General features: G+C 33.5%; 2 protein-coding genes across 2 annotated transcripts; one reads left to right on the forward strand and one right to left on the reverse strand.

Moving 5' to 3' along the window:
* The first annotated feature begins 8,245 nt into the window (after nt 1–8,245).
* On the forward strand, nt 8,246–15,006 carry LOC111638782. Its single transcript, XM_023384538.1, has 2 exons — nt 8,246–9,512; nt 12,440–15,006. Exons 1-2 carry the CDS (start codon nt 8,874–8,876, stop codon nt 13,397–13,399), a joined length of 1,599 nt encoding a protein of 532 aa, XP_023240306.1. The 5' UTR covers nt 8,246–8,873; the 3' UTR covers nt 13,400–15,006.
* Nucleotides 10,070–15,336, reverse strand: LOC111638783. The gene is made up of 2 exons (XM_023384540.1): nt 15,319–15,336; nt 10,070–10,781 (listed from the first exon to the last, which is right to left on the reverse strand). Exons 1-2 carry the CDS (start codon nt 15,329–15,331, stop codon nt 10,336–10,338), a joined length of 459 nt encoding a protein of 152 aa, XP_023240308.1. The 5' UTR covers nt 15,332–15,336; the 3' UTR covers nt 10,070–10,335.
* Nucleotides 15,337–19,821: the final 4,485 nt, after the last annotated feature.

The following is a 19,821-nucleotide window of genomic DNA, read 5'->3' on the forward strand; positions in this document are numbered from 1 at the left end:
GAAAGCCAGAAAAATTCAATTAAAATAAATCTTATTAAAAATCGATTTGTAATGTATTTGTTTTATTATTTTCCCAAAACCAAATAAATTAAGGGGCCTAAAGCAAATTCTTGCACAGGGCACAGGAATGGCTAGGTATGGCTCTGGATGTGAACAAAAGACATGCGGCATCCCTATGGGTATGTTTATAGGACCTAGATTAGCCGAATTATGTATGATCAAAATTGACGTCATAGCAGAATATAGCTTTTATATTAGCTATGTTGTTGATTATTTTAGTCTATATAAAAATAAAAATTTTAAATTAAAAATATAATAAATAGTATGAAATAATTTGTAGTAAATGAAGAAAATAAGTTACCGTATTTAGACGTACTGATAACTAGGAACAGCTGCAACATAAATATTAATTGGATCACTGTTTCTTTCATGTTTTAAGTAATACACTAGAAATCAAACATGCATGTCTATAAACGTTTTAAATGTATTCTTTTTAAATAAAATCATGGAAAGAACGACTGACCCAAAAGGTTAAGAAATTAGTCATAAAAGCATTTACTTAATTTTTTTTACTACATCCATTAATAGTTGGTTAAAAAAACAGCCAAAATGCTAAACCAAAAAATGAAAATACCAAACATATATGAAATATATTAAAATGACTTATGTACCTGGTTTATTTGAAAAAACAAGAAGCAAAGTTAGGAAAATGGCATTCTACTAGTACCAGAATAGCATAACCAATTATCGAAGAAAATTAAAAGTAAATATATCACAAACTGGAATATGGAACAAAAGCAATATTGTTTATAAGTTAGTGCAATTGCACTGTTCTCCATAATTATGTAGGAAAAACAAAGAGGGAAGTCCAAACAAGATTCATGGAGCAAATTAGTGCAATAAAATAGAGTACTTCTCCCACAGTCTTTATATCTTTAGTGTGTTCCCTGTGCAGGAACAAAACAAAGAAACTTCAAAAAAATAAATCACACTCTAAGACTCCAATGCAAGGAACTTAGTTTATTTTAGTCCTTTTGATCAGTTCTTTCCTTTTGCTATAACAGACACTAAAACAAAGGACACGACACACCAAATAAGAACAAACTCTCGGCTCTCTCGTCTACACATCTCTTTTTATTTCTTCTGAAAAACATCCCACTTCTGTTGAGCATATGCAATCTCCCTCTCTCTCTCCCTCCTTGCTCCAGGTTTTTTGGTTGTCATTGAGAATGCCATCCCTTCTTTATCCTATGGCCCACCCAAGGAGCTGGTTATGCAACTGAACACGTGGTGTTTCAGACCATGAGAATGCCCATCCTTTTACTCTATGGCCAACCCAAGGGACCGGTTATGAGCCGGTTAGGCAACAGAACATGTGGTCTTCAGACCACATATCTCCCCTTCTCCCAATTTTAAAACTTTTAGGAGGTAATGTTGTGTTCACCAATATGCTACATTTTGTGTTTTTACAAAGTTTAATATCTAGTTGTAGTCCCCATGACTCAATGCATGGAAGTCGATTTGGCGCCTTCTCAAGTTGCATCTACTACTCAAACTATCCTCACTTTGAGGTATCCTTTCACCTTGATCCTTATGATTATCACCATTTTCTGATAGAACATTTCCCTTTCTCTATATTCCCTACGTTCAACTTCTTCCTCCTCTTCCTTATCTTGTATCTCGTCAGCTCTGGCTGGCAATTTTCGAGGCATATGCCCTCTTTTTTCTAAGATTAGCCAATTTACTCTCTGGACTAACATACCTCTTGAGCCAGTCAATGTGGACTGTTTGGTCATCCCCATCCTTACATCCCCTTTATTCTTATGTTCACTTCGTTTATCCTATCAACTATACAAAAAGGCTCCAAATACTTTGCAGAGAATTTTTGTTTGGTAGTATCATGAAGAGATCGTGCTAGACATACTCATTCTTTTGCTCTTCTCACTTTGCACATAAAATAGCACATGCTCTGTCTGGAGTGTCTCCATAAAATTTGAACGGTAACTTTCTATGTTCTGGTTCAACTCAACTCTATCTTGCCACCATTAGGGAAGTGAGGGTCAAAACTGTAAATTAAAAAATTGGGAGTCTCACCTGTGGCTGAATTTACAGCGTTTTTATACATAAACATGGCTGCTGGGAGGTGGGTATCCCAATTACGATCATCCCCACCTGATATATGCGGGTGATAATTTCAACAATTGTTTTATTAAACTGTTTGATAGGCCATTAGATGTGGGACGGTATGCGGTCGTCACTCTTCGTTTGACCTCTTAACATTCGGCACGCTTCCTCCATCGTACTAGATGTCAAATTAGGTCCTCGATCCGATATTAGTACGGTCGGCAGACGAAATTGCAAAAGAATGCCTTGGCGATTGTGTTTTCATCTTGGGAGGGGATGACCACAGCTTCAGCATATCTTGAAAATAAATCAATGAATACGAGTATATAGTGGTTTGATTGTTCCGTTACTGGGGGTGGTTCTATAAGATTAACAGAGACTTTGACCAAGGGGCTATTACATCGTTTTAGGTTTTTCTAATTTTTAAAAATATTTTTGTAGTCTACTTGGTTAAACTTTGCGGAAATTATCTTACTTCGTTTATAAATTCTTTCGAAAAGTCTAAATAATAACATCTTTCTCATTACGTCGATAATGTTTTTTAATATAGATATATATTAGTCATTTGTGTTCCCATGTATAATTTAAGCAGTTATGAAAGAAAGGATACAAGAGAAAATTTAAATAAATTAGAAATATAGTATATATAATGTAAAGTTAGGTTTGATTGATTCGATAGTTTTCATATATTCAAAGTCTGATTGGTTGTAGTTTCGAAGCTCTCATTGGCTGTAGCTCACCGACTGCTCCGACCCGATTACAAATATTTAACTTTTTAAATCTGTCTGACTGCAGACTAACCGATCGTCACGTCGATTAATTAATTAATTAATTATGTGACCAACCTCACCCCACCGAAGTCAGGTGGTGAGAGTACCACCCACAGTCGTTCTAGGAAGTGGACTCTGACTGACACGTAGTACATTTACATGTACTGTATTTTCTTAAATAAAATTCGTAATCTAATTTTGCACATCTGGGAGTGCTTTAAATATGACGTTAAAACAGGGTTTTATACCGTTAAAGTGGGTTTTTTAACATTATTTAGTATTGTAAAATCATGGGACCGATAAAAATTTGACGTTATATTAGAGTTGTCGTTTCATCCGATTAAACTGTAGTTTATTCATTTCAACTTTCCGATGATGACAGCTCTCCCCGAAGGGCAGGGTTACGTTCCTCGAAAGATTGTCCCGTAAATTACAGAAAATGTGTTTTTCTTCCCTTTCGGAGAGTGTCCGCACTCCCCGATGAAGCGGTTGCTTTTTCACTTTAGACACGGTGTTGGATGGCCATAAAACTTCGATCAGACTGTCACTCATTTCTCTCCCGCAATCTACCACCTGGAATGAGACAAGATCCAATTTCTCCGCCCTCCAGGCTCCGTTCAAAGTATCACCCGTTTGTTGTTGGTTCGACGATACGGGATACACATAATTGGTCCCGAAACGCTCTATATAAAAATTAGTTTGAAATAATCAGCCAAAGTTTGATTGTAATAAGCGATTCCAAGCGTAATTATCCCAATTATATCAATCGCGATAATTATACTTGTGAACAAACGATAAGAATTCTTACAAAATTCGTACAAAGTGGATCTTTTCATCGAAACTTACTTCACTGGCTTCATTATTTTTAGGTTTCTATCCTCGTTTCTTAGTGGTCTTTTTTTTTCTTTTTTTCCGAAATCAAAATCATATTCTAAAATTAAAATTACGTTTATTAATAATAATAATTATTAAAAAAAAAGTAGCAAAAATAAAAATTACTTGCCTTCAGAAGACATGTTTGTTCTCGAATATTCTTTTAGAAGAAAGAATCTATTTATGAGGCCAGCAGGAAAGTCGCGCCCTTTTTATTCTATCTCGTGGAATTTTCCTCGAGCTATTTCTTACTGCTATAATTTGTCAAAACCCATCAACTAGCCCCACGCTCTAGAAGAAGTCATTCTCCCCACTATTCATTTTTAAAATAATAAGTTTTCGATTTAGGATGAGAAGTTTAAATAATCTTCACATAGTTTATTAGTCTATAGCAGTGTTTTTCAACCTGTGGGTCGCGACCTTCAGGGGGTCGCAAAGCCTTACACGGGGGTTGCGGGTAAAAGAAAAAGACAAGTGTTTGTGGGTCCTACACTACAATAAGAAAACCTACAATTTCAGTGAGAAGGCTGTGCCTGTTTATCTTACAGTACAATTGGTTTTTCGATCGATATTTAAATCCCAACCCAGAAAGAAACTGAAATACGTAGTTTTTAAAATCACTGATATAGTTTTAATATGGCCCTGGGAGGTCGCCAGAATTTTTTAACTTGTAAAGGGGTCGCGTATTCAAGAAAGTTGAAAAACACTGGTCATATTTGTAACGTTGTCGATGATATGATAGAAAAAAATTAAATAAATTAGAAAAAGAAAATTAATTCAAAAGATACGATAGAAAATTAAATAATTTTTGTAATTCTTATACTGAAATTAAAATATATACCGCAAAGTGTATCGAACCACTACTAAGTTATAAGGACATTATAAGAATCCTTAGAAAACACGTGTACTGTATATCTTTTCTTGAAGCGTACCTTTGGGGATAAACATTCTTGTTGCTCTTTCTGTAGTTTAATTTTGTTGTTTTAAAATTCCAAGCATTAATAGTTTCTTAGAATTACTTTGGAATAATAGAACTAAATACTGTACTGCGGTATAAGTAGCATATTTGCATTTATTCTTCTGTACTAACAAAGTTATATGTAGAAAGAAATAAGAAATAAATAAAAAAAAACTAAATACGAAAACTTTATCTTTCTTTTTTCACTTTTCAATACGATACAGTATTCGGTTATACATCAATCTTCTTTTTATTATATTCTGAAGGAAATTTTGGATAATTTGGCAGCCCCCGGAAAACTTCTTATGGACCCCCAGGGGGCCGCGGCCCCTCTGTTAAGAAACACTGCCATAGTGAAATAATTGGATTCCACTGTATATGATGATTTTCTCAGTTCGTAACTTCTCAAAAGAAAATGTCATTCTACCACTGTTTCGATTCGATAATTGTAAATAGTTAAAAAAAAAAAGAACTGTTTATCGCAGCTCTGCGGTGTAAAGTGTAGAGGGAGGGATGCCCATTTCGTTCGCTTTCCTATCTTTTCTCCGCTAAGAATAGTTGAAAAGTGGTTTAATCTGGTTGTGTGTTAGACAATTTCGTTTCTTGTCCAGTGTTTCCCAACCTTTTTTGTGCTATCCCCACCTAAATCTTTCTAAAATTCTTATGCTCCCCTAACATATACAGCGGATATTCGGTTAACTTAAAATCTGGACGAGTCCATTTTCGAATTGCCCCTCTTAAAAATCAAACTGCCCCCCTGTGGGGCGTGGGCCCCACTTTGAGAAACACTGGTCTAGTCTCTGAGCGAACATTGGTTCTAAATTATGCCGCTGTGGCAAAGCCAATAGACGGAAGTCGATTTGTAATATTTTCTGATCATAATTACAAGTTATGCATGCTTTATTCGTAATTACTATTAGTGAAAATAAGTTAAATTTTTAGATAGAAACCTAACTTATAAATGAATTCTTTTTCATACAAAATGAATACAGTAATGTTTACACGTACGATCATAAGGTGGAATTACAAATAAAATAAAGACAATTTAAAAGTTGATATTTTCTCAATAGGAAAAGTGCTTCTGGAAATATTTTCTGGCTAAGAACCTCTACATTTCCTAAGTTATGTCAGAACTGTAAACAAGAAATTATAATAGGCTACAGTGAAACTTTCATTAATAAATAATAAAGTTTAAAACAGTAGTTTCTTGATCAGTTATTGCATTACCAGTTTCATAATTAATAAGGATATTTTCAAATTGCGATATTTTGCGCCTAGAATCGATCTGTTTCTTATTTTTATCATAAAAGTACCACTCTGAGATTGTTGTATGTTTAAAATTTTTATCTAGAATCGTACTATAATTGTTTTCTTAAAATAATTTATCAAAAATCCATTTATTTATTATGTCGGCTAGTCCGAGAAATCCATCAGCAATGAAATAAAAGAAAAAATTTCTAGGTTTCTAATTCTAAGCCGGTTCGAATAGTAGTCAGTTATCTAGGTCAGCGATCCCCACCTTTCTAACCTCACGGATCATTAAACTCAATTTCGAATTCCATGGACCACTATCATAAATTTTTTAACGATACAAACATCTATAGAATAATGATCACAAACGGTCCATTCTATTTTACTTCATTAATATAAAAATTCCATGTTTAATTTTTTTATAAACGGTCTTTATAAACGATACTAACTACTAATTGATTCAGTCGATTGTGCCCATCACTAGCATGAAGACTGAAAATAGGAATGGGGAGGAGGGCAGATTGTAAAAAGTCGAACAATACTCTTTATCTGTTAGAGAAGATAATCTGGTTAAGTTGTCAATCACCATTTATCATCATACATATTGTCATTAAACTTCTGTCTTATTGTTGGAATTAAACTTATGGTACCAAAAAACCATAAACTTTTCCCGAGTTATTCATTCTACAAGAACCATAGTTCAGTAGTAATTAAGATAAACTTAAAACCGTCACGACAACAGCGTTTATACAGTGAAAGTTCAAAGGTTGTATCACGAAATCGATTTGCTGAACACTTTAAAATAGGGCTGCCCAATTCATTTTGGAGGCGAGCTATAATTTCAATTACATGTCAGCCGGCGGGCCACCTAGTGAATCATACTTGCTTACACTCATGATTCTTCTATAAATGGATAGGTATGTAAATCAAACAAAGCTTTAAGTTGTTTTAATAATACCTAATAAAAAATACATCAATGAGACCTAAGAAGGGGCTTATTAGCTAATAACTTTTAAATATTTGATGACGACAATTTAATTTTAATACACAAAAGTCGACTCAAAACTAATAGAACAAGTGTAATAAACGCGTAGGTTAGGTATTAACGGCAGTGTGGCGGTGACTTAAGTTCATTCCGCGTTCGACCAATCACGTGGCGGTTGGCGGTTGACAGCAGTGGTCGGGCAAATTCAAATGCGTTGGCGGGCCACTTTGTGGCTCGTGGGCCTGGGTTTGGGCAGCCTTGCTTTAAAGCAGTGTTTCACAACCTTTTTTGTGCTGTGCACCACCTAAGACTTTCTAAAATTCTTTTGTTCCCTAACATATACAGCGGCCATACGGTTAACTTAAACTCTGGACGAGTTCATTTTCGAATTGCTCCTTGTGGGGCGAAGGCATCACGTTAGGAAACACTGCTTTAATTAAAGTGTAGGAAGATATTCGGTATTCTCGCACTTATAACATCATTTATGACTTTAACAGCTTTATGGCGTCTTAAATATAATTTTATATAAATCATAAATGCCTCTTTTGTCGCATTACTAGTGTACCTCAAAGGACGCGACAGGGTTGTAGTAAATTTTAAACGTTTCTCACCATAGCTGTAAGAATCTAAATATATGTTAAACTTAACAGATTGTCCGTCATTTGTTTTCTAACTAATTCCTTTTAGGACCAGGTGTTCGTGAGAATTTCCAAAATTTACAACTTTTCAGTCACTCTCATTGAACTGGAAAAATTTCTGTCTTTATTACATCTAATGTTACCAAGAAATCAGTCCCCATTGTACTCGGCTAGAGAAAGTTCAGTTATAAGTAAAATTCCGACTCTTGCAGCAGGGTTTTATTTATATCCCTAATTCCCTAATCACTTAATTATTTAACTACTTCTTAGTAGAAATAAGTTGAAACCGGTTACTTTGTACTTGAATATATGTAGTCTTGGAAAGAAGAGGAAAGATTAAGTGAAAAATTATGACAACGGATGCATTAATCATAAATTTAACCCAATAAATCGTGTGAGATTAGAACTTTTGCCAGTTTTGATTATGAAAGTCCCGACGAACAAATCTGTAAATCCAAAAAAAAAAAAATTGTTTAAAATACAATTTTATCTAACAATTGTTGACACAGCCTTAAATTTCATTAAGGAAAGATTTGAAAATCTAAATGAGTGCAATAATGTGTTTAAATTTCTTTGTGAATTTGGAAAAATCACTGAAGATGAAATCAAAAAATCTTATTTTGATTTAGATGTTTCTCTTTAAATTAACAAAGGAAGCACGAGAATTAAGGATGTTGATGTCTTGAGCTCTTCAATGAGCTGATTATATATAGAAATTTGAACAGTGGAGTTGTAAAAAATAACTTGATGTCATCATTTCCCTAAAAATATGTTCGATTTCCCGCAAAAAAAACAGCATCTAAAATAGTACAATAGAAGCAGAGTTATTCAGGATAATCCTTAACTCTTTCCCTCTCCCTGCGGGGGAAATTTCAAAAAATTCCCTTTTAGTGTGCATTCTCATGACGTACCGTACCCTGACTGTACCGTACATTCTCAAATTACGAAAGAAAACAAAATATTAAGCGAAAATTCAATTAAAAATTCTGAAAAATTCTTTCCGATAATAAGTTACTGTATAAATATTTAAATAATTAAAAATTCATGACGCGTGGGAAATTTTTCGATAAAATCCTTTAATTTGGGGAAATTTTGGAGCTACTTTGGGGATAATCTAGGGCCTTGTGTCTAACTACACCAGGAAACTTCGTAACTTCCGGTCGGGTGACATTCGAAACATTAGTGAGAGAGAAACCGCATGTAGGGTCGGTAACGATATTTCGCGCTGTTTACGTTTTCGTATATCTCTATTTTTGAATTTATTCGTCCTCGAAATGGCCGATTTCCTTTATAATTTATACAGAAACGTTGTCGCCGAAGAGAAACACGTAAATCAGCTGTCGAACGGAAATATTGGAGAATGTCTTCAATGGATATTGGAAAAATATTCAAATAGTGGATTAATAAAGGAGAGTGATGCTATTAACTTCGATAAACCCGGTAACAGATGCGCTTACGTCTATCTTTACGCAACGTCCCACTCCTGTTTAGTTGCCAGGACTTTCGAAAAGTTTCGTGAATGTAATCTGGAGAGATACATCGAATGGATGAAACGATTAAGATCATTTTGGTCATTTAATATATGCTCTTTAGGTGCCGGGCCGGGCACCGATATTGTAGGCATTCTGATGTTTTTCCGACATCGTTTGAATCTGTTGTCGGGCGTGAAGGTTAATTGTACCTTGATTGATAAATATTCTTCGTGGAAAACGATATTTCATAAGATTATGAACAAATTGTATAGTGAAAATGCCGACCAGTTTTTAAATATAACAACGGAATATTTAGCCGAAGATTTATTTAACTGTTTATCTGGAAACGTTCGAGCAGCCATTCAAACTGCTGATCTAATTATTATGACAAAATTTATATCTGCAATTAGCGCTGATAATGAATGCTTCGACGTGTTAAAGGTATTTATTTACTTTCTTTAATTATTTCTTAAAAATTTAATTCAATTTTTTAGAAATTTATATATGTATTCAGGTGTGTATCTGTATATATACTGAATACGTGTACTGTATGATATAATACCGCACACATATATACTATATTATAAACAAAACATTAAAGGTGCAATAAATGAAAATTGCAGATTAAAGGTTAACTTTGTCACTACTAACAATTAAGTAAAAAATCAAAATGACTTTATCAGGAGTAAATGGACTACGACTGGCTGAGTGGATGAAACCACCAAACAATGGTGGTAAGTTCAAGTTTCCATTACTCTGTATTCCCTCTTGCCAGTTTTGTGATTTTTTCCTTGCTTTAAGCAATATTAAAACATATTACACAGGTCTGCAAATTTCAACTAATAAAAAACTGTTTGGACTTTGAGATGTGATTTTTACTAACTATGGATACAACTAAAAACAATCTATTATTATATACTGGCACAATGAAGTGACCATTTAATCAACACTTGACAAGTTTTCAATCTTTATTCAGTTAGACTGAATAAAGATTGAAAACTTGCCAAGTGTTGATTAAACAGTCACTTCATTGTGCCAGTATATAATACATAAACAACAACACGGTTTCGATAACAACAATAAAAACAATCTCTCAAATGTTTCCATCATGTAACATTTTGATACAAAGGCTTTACAAAGTTTTATCAAAAATTCACAAAAACATATACACATGTATAATAAAGTTTTAATTTATTTTAATGCAGAAAAAGTTACTAATTTCAGTTTATTAACACATATGGGTACAAAAATACACCATAAACCACTAATTAGCTTTGGTGCTTATCAGTTCTGGTCTTTTTCCCCTAAAACTGTGTTTTGTGGACCTTATCTTACGTTCTGCATTTAGAATGTCCCTGTGCATCATTGAACAGTAATCTGCCATCATACTGACATCCCATCGTCCCTGATATCTTTCCATTTCCTTACTGTCCTGATGGAATCTTTCACCTTGTTCTTCACTTACAACCCATAGATTTTCAGGAAAGTAATCCAAGTGCAAGTTCAGAAAGTGTTCCTTGAGGCTCATATTGCAGCCCAGTTCACGGTACTTAATTAACAAGTTCTCTACTATTTCTTTATAATCTGGATTTTTATTGATTCCTAGAAACTTTGAAATTATTGCCTTAAATGCAATCCAGGCATCCCGTTCTTTGTTGTTCATTGCAGAAAGAAGTTCTGTGTTTGATATTAATTTCCTTATATCAGGTCCTGTAAATACACCTTCTTTTAGTTTTGCTTTGGACAAGACTCGAAACTTTTTGCATAAATACAAAAAGCAGTCTCCATCCTTTGGTAAAGACTGAAATGTTTCATTAATCCCAGCTTAATATGCAGGGGTGGCAGCAGCACTTTCTCTGTGTTCATCTAGCTGCTGCTCACTATTCTTTATGCCAGGTTGTAATTGTTTTCTAGATGGCCATTGCTCCTGAACCCAATGCGTTTAACAACATAATTAAATTATGGCTACTGAAACGTGTCACTAATATGGGTGAAAAAATATGTGAAGAAAGCATCAATTTATCCAATAAAAATGGTTTTGTAGAAAAACCTTACATGATAGAGAAAAACCAGTAAAATTTTTGAATTCAGCATAAAAAAAGGATATAAGTCAAACACTTTTTCTACTGCAGACCTGTGTTATATATAAACACAAATAAAATAGAAATCACAGTGTTAATGTGTAATTTCTTTAATTTTTTGGAGCATGTTATAAAAAATAGTTTGAGGATAATGTATAATTTTAGTGAATTGTAACTTCTGAGATTAATTGGTATTTTTTTAGTACCTATAATAGACAGGGGGCTTACATGAAAATTGACCAAAATATATTTATTATTAGATCAAATTGATAAACATCATAATAAGTAATTGTTTCAGAATATTAAATGCTACTTTCTTTTAGATATTACTGTATTGTTTTAGTGTTTATTATTAGTAGCTTATGGACGTATTCAAAATCTCAGCATCAATGCAGTGAGATGCTGCCGGAAGTGATGCTGTGATGCTAGTGCTGGTGTTTTCAAAGGAATACAAATGCTGACTACTGGGGATATTGGGAAAGAAAACCAAGAAAAATGGTGAATGATGTGGACTTCTATGTTATGTTAAATTTATTTTTGAACTTATTTAATGAGAACAACGTAATGAAAAATGAATATTTCAAAAATAGAAAGAAGAATGAAAATTTTTAAATTTTTGTGGGAGTTTTAAATAATTAAACCCATCCTAAGATTACAGTTTAACAAGTAAAACAAATTATGTGATGTCTTATGTAGATATACTATTAATAATATATTTAAAAAATTATTAATATACTAACTGAATGTTAATTTATTCAGGATTTATTTGTCAAAAATAAATTTAAAATTGCCAATGCAAAATAGAGCTCTTGCGAGCCTCACGGTAGCTGTCATCTTGTTTGCTGGAGTATCAAGCACCAAAAAAAGATCTTTAAAGTTTGCTGGAAGCATCCAGATGATATTTGAGATTTTGAATACACCCTATCCTACACACTTAGCTGCTTGCTGATAAGTGCTAGTGGTTTTCTTCTGTAATACAGCAGCAACAAAACTTCCCATTTTTATTAATTTTTGTTAATGTATTATTTAAATCAGATTATCAAGATACCTTCAAAAAATTCCTGGTATTTTTTTGACCACTCAAATTTGATTCTGGGTCTTCCAGAACAGTAGGCTGACACTTTAACTGTATCAGAAATCTGGCCAGAAATACAACATACCTGACATACTTTTGTTACACATATCTTAAGTTCTATTATATCTATTATAATAGAAGAGCAGTAGGCTAACCTTAAGAGCAAAATACACTTATTAATATATTACTATAGCAGATTCTTTTTGTTTCAGAATATATTTGAAAGTATGAAGCCAGGAGCATTTTTCCTTTGCATTGATAATTCAGGAGGAAGTGCCTACAAGATAATGCGTAATGCTGCAAGAGAAGTTGGATTAAATCCTATTTTTGGACCAAAGTTACATATAGATTTTCAGATAGGCTACAGATTGAAGAAAGTCAGATTAGATATAGCTGAAGGCAGAAAACTCTATGGAGCCAGTCCACAAGAAAATTCTAAAATCTCTGTTGTAATTTATGAAAAACCTAATCAATCAAATAATTTCATATTTGGAACTATGGATAAGGCAAGTTCCTCAATGAATGCTTATCATGATAACCAAACTCCTTTTAATTCCTATTATGAATATCCAACACATCGAACAAGTTCCCCAATAAATACTTATAGTAATAGTCAAATTACTTTCAATTCCTCTTATGAATATCCCTCTCCTTATTGTACAAGTTCTCCAATTTATCATAATCGTCAAGCTTCCATCAATTCTTCTTATGAGTATTTATCTCCTCATCAAAGAAGTTCGTTTTTTGAATCAAGTTGTGACTATTCATCAAACAATTTTAAAGATGATTCCCTAAATGACTCATCATTCAGAAAAGGCAATAACATGATTCTCAATCAATATGATTATCCTAGGATAAATAACAGTAATCAAATCAATTGTTTACCTTTAAATCCATACAATTGTGAATTTGCGTCACAAAATAGTATTTCTGATTTTTATCCACTGAAAGAAAACTGGCATTCAAATCAATCAAATAATTTTATCAATTTTGAGGATAAATACTCCCAAATATGGTGCAAAAGACCAGTTAGTAATTTTTCAAATATATCATCATCATCATCATCATCATCAAACTATAACAACAGTTATATGACATTAAATTCTAGAAAAAGAAAGAGGACAAATTCAATACTAAGTGAGAGTAATAAAAGGCAATGTTTTAGATTATAAATAAAATAAAACCCAGAAATAAGACTATTTTAGGCTTACCATCATGTCAGCTTACCCATGAAAGTTAATATCACAACTGCTTTAGTTGTGTACTTAGCTGAAGCTCCATGAATAATAGTCCATAAATGTTCCCTAAAGTCATATTTCTGGTTTCCCTAACAAGAAGTTTGAGTTTCCTTTTATTTAAATATGATATGAGAAATGGGGTGAAAATATTGGATCAGTTAACTCCTGAAAATTTTTAGCTTGACTCCAATTCATATTTTGCCTATTTTTCTATTATAATTTCAAATTTTTTTTCATAGTTTTAGATTTAAAGAATTGTAATTGCTTTATAAAATCCAAAACCCAAAATAAATCTATACTTTCTCAGTTACTTATAATTTTATATTTTAATTAAAATAATTTTTGACTGTTTTATTTGCTATTTTTTGTAATAATAATAATTTATCTAAAGTTTTTTCTACATAATAATGAAAAAATAAATGTGGATATTGCAAATACAAAATCATTGTAATGTTATTTGGTAAATATAAAAAATATATATTTACTATTACAATAAAGTTTTATAAATAGAATTCTTTTGATGTGAAAATATACATAACACTGTTGACATTGTATTTTTTATTAACAAATAAATGTCCACCAGTGGCCTAGTGTATAAAACCACTGCACACTGGTGGGTCGTGAGTTCGCACCTCTAACAAGCTGGCCACATGGAGTTTTCAGGATTTTCTTTGTTTGTAACACAATTCTAAAACCCATTCGCTGTTTCCCTGTGGTGGAGCTTAACAGTGCGTCTAGGGGTGCGTTTATTAATAGCGGTCGCTTTACGTCTCCGCTACTACGGGAGTGCGCTGCTGTTTGTAGGCATTTAGGAACGACGGTGAAAGAAAGATGGCGGTGACCGCACTATCGATAGTATCGTGAATGAGGAATCTTTAATTCTAAAATATGAGCTTTTAAAGGCAAAAGAATTGTAAAATTTAACCATAAAATGGATTATTTGTTAGAACAGCATTCAAAATAGTCACGACAAAAATTAGAGTGCCGGCTACCATTCGAAAAAACACATCACCGCGTGCACTAACTTGCGCTTTCACAACTTTTAAATTTTCATTCGTAAAACCACACAATGGACCCCGAAACGAAACTATATGAGCCATGGACAGACTCCATGTTGCTTTCCACCGCAAACTGCTACAAGCGACTGTTTTTGCCGTTCGACGGCGCGCACTCAGAACGGAATTTAGGAACGTGTTCCGCAGGAATTTTTAAACGGATGTCGCTCGCGCGGAGGAATAAAAGAACGCACCCTAGGAATCGAAAGAATGCCGAGGGTGTAATTGTGGCATTTTGCAAATGTCGGCATTTTCTAGTGATTTTTATGTTAAGTATTGCGTAGTCTTAATATTCAGTTATTGTCAGATAATTCTAATAAAATTTTAAATGATTAAGAACGGAAAACGATTGGAAAATCCAGAATCAATCTTTGGAAAGAAAGACTAAAATTCTCCATTTATATGTGGATATCTTTTATTGTGTAGTATGAAATAAATATGTAATTTTATTTCAGAAAAAGTTAATACAGTAGAGCATCGATTATCCGACTCAATTGGGGACTCAGGTTGGTCGGATAATCGAAAAGAATGAAAAAATACATTATTAGTATAGTACAGTCGACCCCCCTATAAGATAGAGATACGTTCCATTCTCTAGGAATCCGCTTTCTTACGAATCCTTCCAATCACAACCCGACACGTGCAAAGTTTACGGACTACGGCTGTTTGAAAGATTTTCTTCCATAAAATTAATCGATTCTAGACTAATCCGACTCAACATTTCCAAAATACGTATATATTTTTTGGGAATAATCCGTATAAACTACGCTATAAACAAAAAATTGTAGGATTACTTACCGAGTGTCACCATTCGACATTGCCATTGCTCAACATTGTTTTCGTCGCGGAACAGCTCAGCAAAGAGCGGCCGATTTCTAACAACTTATTTTTCTGTGAAAACTTCGTAGAACTTCGGAGACATCATTAATATAAATAATTTTAATCGCCGTTGAATAAGAAATGTTTCTTTCACAAGAAATGTATAAAATTACAGTACTGTATTAGACTTACGGTACCTAATTTACATACTGACAGACGATAGTTAGCGTAAAAATCTCCGTAGCGTGGCGCCACGCTAGACGGCGGAAATTATATATTTAATTATAACAAAGTTACAATAAGTTAATATATAATTATATATACAGTACCTAATTTATATATAATTAATATATAATTATATGTACAGTACCTAATTTATATATAATTTATATAATACTGTCCAGACGATAGAAATCTCTCCGTAGCGTGGCGCTACGGACGGCGGGAAAGTAGTTCGGCTTCCCGATGACGTTTGAGGTGTTTATAGGGAACTTTTACTATTTTTTACGGATACCGGTAGCAATTTTTTCGTAGTTTTATAGGAATCGTAACTATAGGGACCGTAATTATAGGGGGTCGACTGTATATTAGTATATCCAATGTAATTAGTATATCGTTAACCTACTTCGCGTTAAATTTTCATCGATGTTAAGCCTAACAAAACTTTTTTAAAAAATAATAATCGTCGCTATTGCATCGTTAAAAATTATTTTTAAATTATTTTATTGCTCACAAAACAAACAACCACTCATAATTAAAAAATTAAGTCTCGTTTAAATACTGGTCTCTCTTTCATGGTCAAGCCAGTATTGCCAGCTAAAACATGCAAAAATTTAACAAAAATAATATTAAAGTAGCCAAGACAGCCAAATATTGTATTGTAGCGCCGCATCACTAGCGGACATTTGAAATTTGCCGACTAGAACGGTTGGTTAACTGATGTGACGGTTAATAGGGGATCGGATAATCGATGCTCTACTGTATTACAACACTACTCAAAGAAATTACACTTAATTCTCTTATTCAAATAATTATCCCATCACGTCATTTCTGGTCGCCATCTTTGGAAACTGTTTAGTTGGCAGACGCGACCAAGGACTATATACTACAGTAGTTTAATTAAAGTCCTTGGACGCGAAGACCGAGGTAAAGTTAATTAATGAGACGATACAGTTCTTTCTTCACGCTTCTCGCAATCGGCATGCCTCATAAATGTTTTAATTCCACCGTATTCAACACTAAATGAGATTCGACAAATGATGCAACGTGCCGAACAAATATCATAAGAGACGTTGAGGCCGACATTTTCAGCTCAAAACGTGAATGTCGGACGTCGAGCGCCGCAATCTGGCAATTCTAGAAAGTTGATAATAGAGTTCGCTACGTTTAGCACGACGAGTAGAGATTCGGCTTAAACTTCAGTTTTTTGTGTGTTTTGGGTTAAAATTATGACGTATTTTATTAAAATAATGATTATTTAAGCATTTACGAAGAATATTGTAAAGAAAGACGATTTTAATCCAGAAATTTAATTATTCAATTTTTTGCAAGTGATATGAAGTGCCTATAGTATTTACATATATTTCTGTTCATAATAACTTATCATAATTCTGTAGGAGTAGGTTTGTTCTTTCACAGCATCTACCATCAGCAGCATAATACGTTTGTAAATTTTCTAAAAATGATTTCCCGAGCTACTTTTCGGATTTACATAAGCCACTACTTCCCTCAACAAAAGTATGAGATAGTCTTATCGTGCGGTAGGAGACGACGCTAACTAAAAATATTTATTTAGTGTTATTAAACATCCCATAAATACTTTAAAATAGTTTATTTGCTGGTAACATTCGTTGTTGTTAAACGTTTCCGCCATTTTTCAATAATATCCCATGAGTCAGTGCGCAACGTGTTTTACTTGGAGTTCAAACGTCAAACGTGTACTTCTGCTTGCCGTACAAGTTTAACGTTTGAACTTCGGCCGCAACCTCTCTATTATCACGAATTAACCACTTTTTAAAATCTTTCACTGGAGCCACAGAGGTTGCGGCTGAAGTTTATCTGTAAGGCTACATCCTACGTGGCAGCGTCCAGCGACTGCAGACGGAAAGAATCTTTGTACGCGCTTTCAACTCGGGAGCGACTTCTGTCTAGAGCGGAATATGGCGGCAAGAAGACTTCGTCGAATGCTATTATGGAAAATATGACAAGCATTAAAACGGTAAATTTGACAGTTAATTGTTATCACTAACTAGATACACAACAAATATAAAGAATCTTTAAAAGTTTTTTTAACTTATTATTCTATATTCTTTTTTTTAACAAAATCAGAAATTATTAAATAAAGTACATACAACATATTTACACAATTTATTTGTCATTCTGTTTACATTCATCTTGAAATCAGCCATTTTCTTCGTTGGAAGCGGCGATCAAACTGGCTTGGTAGCTGCTTCCTGCACGCGCGTGTAGAAGCATCATCTGATGGTCGCTACACTCTAAACGCAGTTACTCTGGACACACACATTTGCTTGAACTGGTTTGTCCGCTCCGCTTGGAAGCGCGTTTACGCCCGCGGTCGCTGGACATAGCCTAAAGCGTGAATATCGAGCGCCGCCATCTTGTAAGCCTAAAAGTTTGAAAATGGCGTTTGGAACGTGGAGCATGATTTCAATGACATTCCAAACGCCATTGTCAAACTTCTAGGCTTACAAGATTGCGGCACTCGACGTTCGAAGTTCACGAAAACTTCGGCCGCAAGCTCTCTTATGTCTAGACCGACTCATCTTAAAAAATCAATTTTTAAAACTCAACTGCTGTAAAAATAGCACAAACAATTGTTTTTACTTAGAATTGCGTGAATTGCATTTGAAAACTCAACACATTACAGCATCATCTGTGAATCAGAACAAAAACTCTAATAATTATAATGATAAAACTACTTTCTCATTATAAGTAAACTTACTGAATATTAAAAATAATTATATATTTCGATTGAAAAAATATATAATTTTGTATGTTTTAAACTGTTTTGCCGACCGTTGGCCTGGATTTGAAACTATGTATCTGGATAATTCAATGTGAATTCGCTTATTTTTAAAAAGCAGGCAGATTTATAAAACAGAAATTAATGAAATTATTAAAATAAATGTACAATTGATTATCTTTTGTGCCAAACAACACAACTTTTTTTTACTTTTACGAAAAAAAACAAAATTTTCTATAGTTATAACTCCGCCCTGTGGGGCACTAAGAGGGCCTCTTAGCAAGCCCGTTATAGATTCGGCCAGGTCCCCGGGTGGTGAGAGACAAAGCCCGACATATCCGGACGGACCACTTTCCGAAAAATTCCCGGGGATTTTTCGATCCCAAGTTCCCCAGAGCGGTAGGCTGCCACCTTGACAGCTCGGCCTTTCCAGAGTAAAAAAATTACAAGTTTTAATTAATTGTAACTCAAGGATTAAAAATTGCAAGCAAAATTAAATATAAACAAGTAAAACGGTAAAGCCGTATTTGGGACAAGATATGTCTCAGAGACTCACTACTAAGCGGAATCACTTTGATGCTCAAGGCGGATTTCGTTCTCATTCTCCAATCTTTGGTATCGCTGGTTTTGAGCGCGAACTTTCAAATGTATCGTGGNTTTTTTTTTCAGATTCGTTTGTCAAAATTCGATTTCGCAACGTTCGCATTTCCAACTTCCAACGCATGCGCAAATCTCCATTTCTGCCTGTTTGTAAAGAGTGTCGCCATTTTGAATTTTATTTTGACTCGGTTCTCGGTCCCCCGAGTACCTACAAGTCTAGTTTTTCTTATGCGGACATGATTTGGACACCTAATACTCTGTGCCAAATTGCAACTCTTGACATGTGCAACTCAATGCAACTCTTCATACCTATAAGCTGGTTACCCAGCAGGCAGTACGATTTTATAAACAAGACATACTCTCGTCAATTATTAAAAATTACAGTACTTTTAAAATATTAAAAATAAAAAAGATAATTTTAAGGATTTTAAATACAATCTTTTAAAGTCTTCATTACTTTAAAAATGCACGCATTTTATCCTTTCCAGAGAATTAATTTTTTTGCATAAAAATTGAGAATGTTTTGCAAAATATATTTTCTCAGTAAATTTGATTAAAGTAGTTTATATTATTTTGTAAGAATTTAAGTTAATTATATTATCAATGAATTCATAAAAATGAAATTTTGATATAAAGCAGTTTATAAACTAATTTGTGTTACATTATAGAGTTTTTAAAAAAAAACTTAGAAAGCTTTCATAGTTTTTTTAATTTAGAGTCTCTTTTAAAGACGTTTTAATATTCAATATGACTTGTGTAGAATGTTGTTATTATTGTATCCATTCAACTTATTTTGGCAGTACATTAGAAAGATTAGAAAAAGTTTATCATCTTACTGGCTTATTTTATAAACTCTATAAATGAGTCATAGTTTGCACTGTTGGAAGCTATATTGATGA

This window comes from Centruroides sculpturatus, unplaced genomic scaffold, assembly GCF_000671375.1.
Source record: "Centruroides sculpturatus isolate CEXI.00-Female unplaced genomic scaffold, Cexi_2.0 scaffold592, whole genome shotgun sequence".
NCBI lineage: Eukaryota > Metazoa > Arthropoda > Arachnida > Scorpiones > Buthidae > Centruroides > Centruroides sculpturatus.